Below are 11,281 nucleotides of genomic sequence, written 5' to 3'. Positions count from 1 at the left end.
TTTTTTGAATTTAAGTTTTATTTTACCTTTATTTTTTCTGTTTGATTGATTTCCTTTGTAATAACATGTATTTTATATATTTAAAATCCTGAAGATGGGTGTATAAGCTTCACAAAAATCTGAAAGGTTGAAAACCTTTGTGCAAGCAAGAGGTGTTAATGACTAGGTTTTTTGGCTCTTGAAAAGAGCATTCACTGAATATTTACTGATGCCTACTCTGCTCAAGACAGCACTCTTATCTACTGAAGAGGATACAAAGATGTTTGAATAATTACTACAATAATATCCTTCATTCCTGTAGTTCTTAGACTCTACCTGCATGGTTATAGGATCCTAGAATTTGAGAGAGAGATGGAAGGGACCTCAGCAGCCCTCTAGTACAGCCCATACAAGAAGGATACCCACTATCATCTCTAGGCTTTGCTTAAAATACCTTCCAGGAGGAGGAATCTATCTTGTCTTTAAGCAAGCCGTTCTACTTCAAGACAGCACTAATTGTTAGGAAGTTTTTGTTTTTTTTATTTTATCCCTGACATCAAGCGTGACTTGAGTTCAAAACTGGCCTCAGATACTTATCTGCATGGACCTGTGCAAGTCATTTACCTCTGCATTAGTTTGCCCATCTGTAAAATTAGAATAATGGCACCTACCTCCCAGGGGTTTTGTGAGGAAAAAAATGAAGAAAATATTTGTAAAGCAATTTACAAACTTTAAATTATTATTTCTCCAGTGGTAAAATAGTAATAGTATATTGAAAATAGATAATAAAAATGGGAAGCTTTTCTCTTGTATCTGAAAGATATAGTTGAATTTTGATCATGGGATCATTACTTATTGGTGAGGGCATTTTGTTCGATTAATATGATTACTTACCAGGGAGATCACAATTTTTCTGTTTGGCTTGACCTATAGGGCAGAATTTTTTTTTTAAAGCAATTGGGGTTAAGTAACTTGCTCAAGGTTACACAGCCAGTTATTTCTGGGTGTGGTGCTAAGTATCTGAGCCCAGATTTGATCCCCAGGTCATCCCGACACTGGAGCCGGTGCTCTTACTTGCTGAGCCACCTGGCCACCCCTAAGCAATCGGGGTTAAGTAACTTGCTCAAGGTCGCATGGCCAGGTGTTTCTGGGTGGGTGCTAAGTGTCTGAAGCCAGGATTCGTTCCCCAGGTCATCCCAACACTGAAGCCAGTGCTCTTACTCGCTGTGCTACCTGGCCGCCCCTAGGGCAGAATTCTTAACAACAGTAGGTAGAAGTAGCAAGGTTGGCAGATTTTGGCAGAACATGAGTTCTTATCATTAGAGTTTCCTAAAACTAGAATGGCTATTTTGTGACGTAGTGAGTTCATTTATTCATGAGAAGTCTTAAGGTATATCCTGGATAATTATTAGCCAATCATGTTCTAAAAAATGTGTTTAGGAATGAAGAGTAACTTTTAAAGTTTTTTAGTCCTTTTTGTGATTTAAATATGCCACACACTTACACACTTTTAGCTGCGATGATATTGCTATATTACTCATACCATGTCCTTGCAATTGCTTTTTCTATAGCATAGGAAGCCAAACTTCATATAGATAATGTTCTTACTCAGACATTACTATGTTTGAGGGGGGAAAATTATCATATATTGTAACTCTTATTCTAATCCTATTAAGTTTCTAAGCTACATTAGGATCATTGAAGTATTTAAGAAGTAACTTCATTAATTTAATAGACTGTTCTCAATATTCACTTTTTTAAGTCCTCCCATTGAGCATACCACTGAAGATTCATCAAGTTTAGTTGCTGAACTTCAAGAAAAACTTCAGGAAGAAAAGGCCAAGTTTTTAGAACAACTTGAAGAACAAGAAAAAAGAAAGAATGAAGAAATGCAAAACGTTCGAACATCTTTGATTGCAGAACAACAGGTAAATTTGTCTTTCTTTTCATGGGGATTTTCAGGGGGTAAACAGCATCAACACTAGTATTTGTCTATGTAGACTACATTATCAACTTTGTCCCCTTAAGAAAGTGGTATTGGTAATATTCAAGAAGTCTAACTGAGGAAATCTTTAGACTGTTGGGACAGTGATACAGGAAGTTCCTGAAAGATCTATCAGAAAAATTGATTTCAATTTAGGAAGTGATAGGACAAGATCAGAAATCATAAGCATGCCAACAAAGAATAATACTTAATTTGCTGGTAAATTATTTTGTAGCTATAGTTTTCATTTAAATTGAATGTATTAGATTGTAATTGATCAGGAGCACCCTCAAGACCCTCATGAGTATACCCCTGTATTGAACACTGTCCTGAGTACAATGAAATTCTTCATGATTTTCTGGAAATAATGTCGCATTTTGAGTATGGATTGTTTCATTCTTTGTACCTGTATCCCTAGTATCTAACAAAATGCCTAGCACATAGTAGTTCTTAACAGATAGTTGCTGACTCTTTGAGCCCCAATTAAAACACTGGATTGGAGTTATGCAATTCAGCAACTTATTTAAACCTAGCCAATTCTGAAATTCTAATTACTTGACAATTTTTCTTTTAAATTTCCACTACTTTTTATTTTTGGGAAACAGGGGAAGATGAAGTAAAGGTAAAGTAATATTTAACTTCACCTATAACTCCAGTTATCCTTTCCATATTGTGGGGTTAAGAGTGTGATGCCCCTGCAATCTGGAAACTCCTCATAAAATTTTTTGGTCCTTCATACCAGAGAAGAAATCTGAATTTTTTCTTTTATGGAGTGTTTATAGTATCTCATTGTAAAATTTGGGTGGGTTGGTATTATACAATATTATACATATATTTTGTGCATTTTTGAATTTTTTAACTTTTTTTGTGCTGTCTGCTGGCCTTCATATGACTTCTGTGGCTTCTGCAAAACCCCCCCCCCCCAATTTCCATTAATTTCTTGTGTCAACCTGTAATATATTGAAACTGTGATGGGAAAGGGAAAACTGTTCTTTACTGTGGTACACTGTTCTTTACAGGTGCACTGGATTTGTGCCTAGCACTTCTGATTTCATGGTCTACATATATGACTTGTGTAACATTGACATGTACTAAAAGTTGCTGTAATTATGAGAAGTGAGGACAAAAGAAGTGACATGTTCACCCTCCCCAGCCCCCCAGGTTACTTCAGTCACTTTCCTCCTTGGATACCTCAATCTGTAAAATGAAGACAATAATACTTAAGCTTCCTAACTTCCCAGGCTTTTCTCAGGAAGGTACTTAGTAAACTTTAAAGCACTGTGTACATTTAAGCTATTGACTAATGTCTGATTCCACATAAATGCAGTAATCTTTATATAGCACTTACTGTGTGCCAGGCACTGTGCTAAACACTTATAGTCATTCACCATTTTCATTTCCATATCAGATGTTTTACACCTCCTTAAGGAGAGACTTTCCCTGTTGGAAAAAAAAGTCAGATTTTTATCATTGCAATAGGACCCTCACATTTGTATCATAATTTCCACAACCTTAGTAAGTTTCAGAAGGAGATTGGCATTTTTATTTAATGTTAATATCCAAATAAGAAAACTCTCAAATGGATATAGGATCTCATCAGTTTGGTTAATTCTTCCAGAAATGCACATCACAACCCAGTAATGCCTGCTCCATTCTCCATACCTCTTTTCCATGTCCTCTCGTGAGTTCACCACAGGGGTTGGAATCCATTCTTGTGGGAGGCTTTACTTGCTTTCTTGTGGGGCATTTGAACTGTGTTTTTGTCTTTCCTTTCCCTTGCTGTGTAATTAACCCATCATCTCTTGTATTCATTTCTCTGATAACATCTTTATTTCTGTTTTTTGTAGTTTTTCAGCAGTTATAATTTGCAGCCTGATTACACCCACAATGTGCATTTCCATTGCCCTCTGTAATACTTATTTCCTATCCTTTGAAGAATGGTATTTCTTATCTTTCAGCCATGCATCAGTAGAATATTGTTATTAAAGTATACCTTTCTTAATAGGAGAAGCTTACAGTTTCTTAACAACAATTCATCACACTCTCCTTCTGTTAAACTCTAGGCCCAATTTGTTCATCTGTAAAATCTATCCCAGAAATACATATTAATTGACAATAAACATTCTTTGTCTTTTTCCACCTGATTTTTCCTTTGTTGACCATCAGGCCAGACTCTTTTGAGTAGTTATGAATCTTCTAGGACATTCGGCAGCATTCCAAGGCATTATGGAACCAGTACACTGTATCTACAAACAGCAGTATCTGGAGTACTTTACATAGAGAACGCCTTTACAATTTGGACTTTGCATTGTGTTGCCTTCATTACAGTGGTGCAGATCTTGGGGAAGCATACATCTCCCTCTTTTATGCCTTGCTTTATATGAACAGAAGACTATTAAATAGTGTCATTTCTTTTGTTATGTCTTAAGAATTTTAAATAATTTTGATGTATGAGTGGGATGCACTTTATTTTTTTTTTGCTTTTTGGAGGGCAATTTAGGTTAAGTGACTTGGCCAAGGTCACATGGCTAGGTTTTTTTGGTGTGTGTGTATATGTATGTATGTGTGTGTGAGTGTGTTAAGTGTCTGAGGTCAGATTTGAACTCAGGTCCTCCTGACTCCAAGGCCGGTGTTCTATTCATTGTGCCACCTAGACACCCCAAATGAACTACTATTTTTTTTTTCTTTTTGGAGGGCAGTTGGGGTTAAGTGACTTGCCCAAGGTCACATGACTTGTTTTTGTGTTAAATGTCTGAGGCTGGGTTTGAACTCAGGTCCTCCTGACTCCAGGACTGGTGCTCTATTTACTGCACCATCTAGCCGCCCCTAGGGATGCACTTTATTGGAAGATAACCTTTTTGTCTCAGATTTTCATTTTTATTTTAATTTTTTATAATTATAAACAAGTAATCTTAGAGCCTAGACATCTTTCATTTGGGAAACGGTAAAGATATTGTCTGTTGTGTATTATTACTTATGAAAGTGTAGATGAGTCTTAACAGTTTTTTTATATACATATGTTATATACATATATATTTTATATATATGTTAAAGTAAGACATGTGGTAGCTATAGTCACCTTTTCTTAATATTATTGAAGTATGACATTTTTTACAAAGCTGTGATGTCTTCCTCTCAAAAATACCACATGAATTGGTCCCTTTACATTCCCACAATTTTAGTCACTTCCAGTATGGATTTTATCTGTATAATTTTGGTCCAATCAAACTGCTTTTCTCATCTTTTTTCTCCCTTTTTGCCATTTTTACATCTTGTGATGATTATACTTCATGGTGGAAACAATTTTTTAAAATCTTTGCAGATCTTTCCCTTTTTTCTTATGTTTGTTTTTTCCCATTTGTCATTCTCAAACACCCCGCAGATAGCTTTGTTTACTCTTTCTAAGCTTTCTTTAAACTGCTTTTATGTGCCACTATTTTAGTATGAATGAATACAAATGAATGAAGAACATTAAGCCCTGTGTACTAATTTTGCTGTGCTAAGCACAAGGAATACAGTACCTGCCTTCCAGGAGCTTATGTTCAAATAGGAGAGACAACATAATAGAGGCCAGGAAGGGAGTTATTGTCTGGGAAGTCACAGAGATAGAGAGTGGAACAATAGGTTATTCCATTGATAGGCCTTTTGCAAAGGCAATGATAGTGTTGATTTGATTGTAAGAGATGAAAGGGTGCATGGTTATAGAGACAGAGTAGAATATGATCAGATAAAGAGGAGGAAGCTTAGTCCCAGGAAGTGCCAAGGAGAGCAAGCTATTTAGCAACATTTTACAAGTGAGTTTGAATTCTGTATTAGTATTTCTTTGGCCACCATTTCTCTATTTTGAGTAAGTTAAATCAAATGTTTGTCAACTAAAGTGCTTTTTAAGTCCTTTTTATTTCTTTGTTATTTCAGTTGATTTAATTTAAAGATTGAACTTAGGTAAACAGTTATTATGGTTAGTGTTACTGTAATTCCCATTGTCCTTTACTTATTTTTCATTATGATTACTTGTTGAGATAATTCAGAATTGTATTGTTTCAGTTTTATGAATTATTTTTTCTTCCAGCATTTTGTTAATTGTGATGTTGGCTCTGACAAGTCAGTGACCTGATTGTATACATACAAGCTGATTTAGGGATGTCTCCCATATCAGTTAAATTTTTCTTGTGTGCTAAAATATAATCATTTTCATTTTTGAGATGTTATATGGTGCTCACCATGTCCTAATTATTTTCTTTAAGTTATATTCATGATGTAGAGTCTTTAAGCTTCTCTTTATTCTTAGATACTTCTCATTCCTTCTTCATTACCCATGTTCTCTTACCATCTTGACCTGTTTCCACTTTTTGTATCAAAATCACTGAGTATCAAGTACGTGTTGATTTAATTTGGAGCTTCTTACTGAGTTCTTTTTTTGGCAAATATTCATAAATGCTCTAATATTAGATAACCAAATTTCCCATAAAGTGAGATGGCTTTTAATTGCCTTTGGTTATATGTAAATCTAAATCTTCTGCTTCTTCAAAGATTTCTCTGTTTTTTATCTTTCTATTTTCTCATTTTGTTTTGTATCAAGTCACGAGATTTATATGCTTCAACTCCTCTATTTTCATGTAAATTGGCTTGTTATTGTACATAGATCTCACATTTCGAAAACCAATAACCAAATTAAAAACCATAGACTGTCTTAAGAACTTTATGAACCTAAGCATCCTTTTGCTCCTTTAATATGCCTCAACTGGATATATAGATGACACTTGATTCTTTAAAACTATGTCAATGGACCATAAGCTCTGACAGGTTCTACCTTGCTGGAGAAGTTTTGAGTATGGCCACAGCAGCAAACTGAGTCTGCTTTCTGAGAGCCAAAGTAGTTCAGCATTCAGAGGTTCATCACTGGTAGGTAGGCTTGCCAGTGGCCACTTCTGCTTCCTCATTGATGGTAGCATAATGGTGGAAAAGAGGGCAGGGGATACTTGGAATTACCAAATATTTTGAAGTATAATTCACAACATTTAAGACACCATTGAATTAAGTTTCTCCCATTTATTTTTCCTGGGACCTTTTTTAAAATAAAGATAATTTGCAACTTTAAAAAAAATGATGTTATTTTCTGTGTTGGTGTATAAGCTATTAATTTCAAGTCATTATCATTTTTTCTAATCCTAGACTAATTTTAACACTGTTTTAACAAGAGAAAAAATGAAGAAAGAAAATATAATAAATGATCTTAGTGACAAATTGAAAAATACAATGCAACAACAAGAACGAGATAAAGGTCAGTTCCTTTTATTTCTTTTTTTTTTTTTTAAGCAATCAGGGTTAAGTAACTTGCTCAAGGTTACACAGCCAGTTATTTCCGGGTGTGGTGTATCTGAGCCCGGATTTGATCCCCAGGTCATCCCAATACTGGAGCCGGTGCTCTTACTCACTGAGCCACCTGGCCGCCCCTAAGCAATTGGGGTTAAGTAACTTGCTCAAGGTTACACGGCCAGTTATTTCCGGGTGTGGTGCTGAGTGTCTGAGCCTGGGATTCGATCCCCAGGTCATCCCGACACTGGGGCCTGTGCTCTTACTCGCTGCGCTACCTGGCCACCCCAGTTCCTTTTATTCGAATAGAATATTAGCTCACTTCTGTAGTGATCTTTTGGTTAAATTTAGAGCATTTTTTGAAATACATTAAATGTTAGTTTATTGATTGATTGTTTTTATTCTTTATATTCAGATTTGATTGAAACACTTTCTGAAGATCGAGCTCGTTTACTTGAGGAGAAGAAAAAACTTGAAGAAGAAGTAAATAAATTGCGCAGTAGCAGTTTTGTTCCTCCACCATACTTAGCTACAGCCCCCGAACTTTGTGGTGCTTGTGCACCTGAACTCCCTGGTGAAACAGACAGATTAACCTCAGAAATAGCAGATGAAGGGAGAACAGATTCAGCAATGGAAACAAGCATGATGTCTGTACAGTGAGTATTAATCTCTGTGTGTGTATCCTCTAACATGTCTGACCATGTCTACCAACCAAACCTTTGCAGAGAGTTATCTTAGGACACAAAGCTTAACAAGGAGAGAATTTTGCAAGCTATAAAGAAAAGAAGACTATATTTTAGCTAATGCTTCTGACAGGATACAGTGAAGATTTCAAAAATAATTACAAGTCCAGTGTATTTGAATGTTTTGGTGATTTATTTCAATTCAGGAGACACAAAAGGGTTAACATTAACACAGTAAGAATTAACTGGGATTGGCGATGTTAATTAACATTAAGCTAGCATCTTATTCTTTCTTGGCTTTCATTTATGCAGTATTACGCTGTACACAAAGTATTTTAAGCTATAAAAGCTTGTTCTTGAAGGAAGTTTTTAGAAGGACAGTTGTTTAAAGCAATTAAATGTGAAAAATAAAAACATGTTATATTTATATAGTATTTGAAAGATTACAAAGCCCTTTTCTCCTGACAGCCCTGTGAGGTAATAATCCAGCCATTATTATCCCTGTTTTAAAGATGAGAAATCTGAAGCTCAGAGAAGTTGAGTGACTGAACTTTCTTTACATAACTGGAGGCTATGTCCTCAGCATCTCTATTGCTATTATTCCTATATCATAGCTATTTTCTGTTCTATCAGGTTTGGTACACAATTTTTGTGTCTCTTGCTTTTCAGTTTAAATCACATTTGGTTGAATTTCCAAGAATTCAAGCAAAATTCTTTTTGCCTCCTTTAATGTGGTGTGTCAGCCCTGACAAAAAGCCCATTTTACCTGCTGTTGAATTGACGGTCCAGAAATACAAATTCTGTTCTCAGATATCATTCTCTTAATCAGTTCACTTCTGAAATTTTCCTCTTTCAAAAAGCATCCATACCTGTCTTCAGGAAACAAAAGTGATGAAAATTTCCTCTCTATCTCTAAGGTCTTATAAATGGTACTTCCTGGGTTTCTGATGGCAGTATATAATTTTTTCCCACTTAATTGCCTAAAAGTCCTACTAGACATCATGTGTTGGGAGATTTCTAACTTTTTTCTGGGGTCTTTAGCTCACGAAGACCGCAGATCTCTTTATTGTTAATGGTAGGTAAATAAATCGACATCCCCATATCCCTTGGTAGGGAGCTTGTCTGGATTATGGTTCTGCATCTGTTGTTAAGGCTTATTCAGAGATCAGATGGGGCTTAAACAAACAGTCTTTTTACAAAAAGCATGTTCCAGAACCCTTAGGAAAAGTAGTTCTCAAGGAAGTTAAAAACAGTTCAGAAAGATAAAAGCAGATAGAAGATTATCTTTCAAGTAGGTTAAAAGCAGTTGGCAGGGTTCCCTGGGGTTTCAAGAACTCTCTGCCAAAGTCTTAAAAACTGCCTTTATATTTTTGCCCAAAGCCCCGGAGTTAGTCACCTACGATCCTGCTTAACCCAGAGTGTGCCAGGTCTTCAATACAACTTCCTTTCTTGAAACAATTTTCTCTGGTGGTGTGGGGACTTGGGCTTAACTCATGCCTCCCCAGTTCTACCATGTCCTGATCCACAGGGGAGTCTACATTGACCACCACACTCCCCTTCTTTTTTGGGACTCTGATTGCATGGATTATCTCTCTTCTGACAGTGAATGTTTAAGGTAAAACGGCTGCTTACTCCTAAAAAGATCAACATCTCCCTTTTCCAGGTCTGTTCCTTAGCTTAGAAAATTCAGTGGTGTTCTTTCTTCCTTTGCTGCCGCTGCTTTACATCCGTGTGTCTTCTATCCTCGCCTCAATCTTATCTTCAGATCCTTTTGTTGTGGTTGTTTTTACCCTTCCACAGGAAAGATTTCATTCTGCTCAGAGAGCTTTTATTTCGTCTTCTTGAATGGGGGCTAGCCTAGTCTCAAAGTAGGGTTTCTTAGCCTTAGGTCTAGAAACTTTTTTCTTCTTTTAAAAAAATATTATTATAATTGTATAATATAATTAGTTTGCTTTTTTTTTTTTTACTTTATGCTTATATATTTTACAGTATTTTGAGAAGGGATTCGTAGGCTTCTCCAGAATGCCTAGGGGGTCTGTGACACAAAAAAAAAGGTTAAGAACTCCCTAACTAGAGCCTAGATAGCAGGTATTTCACAGTGGTAGAAAAAATATAGTAAAATATACAAAGCACTGCAAAAGTTTCTCACCCTTCCATGCTTGTTTGATTTAGTGTCAGAAGAAACCTTGGTTTGAAAACCACAACATTCATTAGTTGTGTGACTTTGGGCATTAAGAAGCATTCCTAATTTTTCTTCATCTGTAAAATGGAATAATAATATCTGTTATCTCACAGAAGTGTTGTAAATGTCATGAGATAATGTTTAAAAATTCTTGAAGTGCTAGATAAATGTCATTATGATTATCATCTCAGTTCTCTGTCATTCTTTTGGGTAGCTCTTGTTGCCAACATTATTTCTAAACTACTTTGGTAAAATGCCTTTCAGCATACTTTCAGGACCCTAAATAAATCCTTCTTTTGTTCATAGCAGCCTTTCTGCCATTTTTCCTTTGATGAGGCTAGCTTGCTCAGTGCCTTTCATGTGTAATTAACAGCTTCCTGCCAAAGGCTCAGAATATGCAACATAATGAGAGCACAGATGTACCAAAATTGGTTTTCTTGTGCTTGTTAATAATTATTTCATGTATTTGGTTCTTTTATCTTTTAATAATTTTTGGCAGATCATTTGGATTACTGTATTTTTAAGTTATTCTTTACAGCAGTCTGTGTTTTCTTATGCATACATGGTTGCAGGACTTTTGCTGTTCTACTTGTTTTCCCTTGTATACTCCCCAGATTATTCTTGTCTTTCTCCAACCATGGTGCCAAGCCCTGTACTCCATGCTCTAGTTGAGGTCTTACAAAACATAGGACAGTCACTTCCTTATTTCTATAAGCTGTGCTTCTCAGTCCAGATCAGGATCACATCCACTATTTTGGTGCTATTGAAAACTGCAGACCCACTGAGCTTGCCACACTTGAATACTTCAGTTCTTTTTCAGACAAAACTGATGACTCCTACTCTTCTTTTTTGTACTTATGAAGTTGATTTTTTTTTTTTAAAGCAATTGGGGTTGAGGAACTTGCTCAAGGTTACATGGCCAGTTATTTCTGGGTGTGGTGCAAGTATCTGAGCCCAGAACTGATCCCCAGGTCATACTGACACTGGAGCCGGTGCTCTTACTTGCTGAGCCACCTGGCCACCCCTAAGCAATTGGGGTTGAGTAACTTGCTCAAGGTTACATGGCCAGGTGTTTCTGGGTGGGTGCTTGTAATGTGAATGTAATTTTAAAGATCTTCCCTGCCCCTAGGCTAAAGTGCA

The 11,281-nt window shown here is 36.1% G+C and overlaps 1 protein-coding gene across 3 annotated transcripts in view; it reads left to right on the top strand.

The window, feature by feature from the left end:
- RB1CC1 (RB1 inducible coiled-coil 1) overlaps positions 1–11,281 on the top strand; it is an 89,809-nt gene that overhangs the window by 63,986 nt on the left and 14,542 nt on the right. For all 3 annotated transcript variants that reach the window (XM_069099936.1, XM_069099935.1, XM_069099934.1), the window contains exons 16-18: positions 1,742–1,907; positions 7,136–7,244; positions 7,692–7,932. In XM_069099936.1, coding sequence (XP_068956037.1) covers positions 1,742–1,907; positions 7,136–7,244; positions 7,692–7,932 — 516 coding nt within the window. The remainder of the gene's footprint in view (positions 1–1,741; positions 1,908–7,135; positions 7,245–7,691; positions 7,933–11,281) is intronic.

Source organism: Petaurus breviceps, unplaced genomic scaffold, assembly GCF_028583685.1.
Source record: "Petaurus breviceps papuanus isolate PSGF00001 unplaced genomic scaffold, PetGlider_PUasm1.0 38, whole genome shotgun sequence".
Classification (NCBI taxonomy): Eukaryota; Metazoa; Chordata; class Mammalia; order Diprotodontia; family Petauridae; genus Petaurus; species Petaurus breviceps.
The sequence above is the reverse complement of the archived record's forward strand: the minus strand, read 5'-3'. Positions and strand labels throughout refer to the sequence as shown.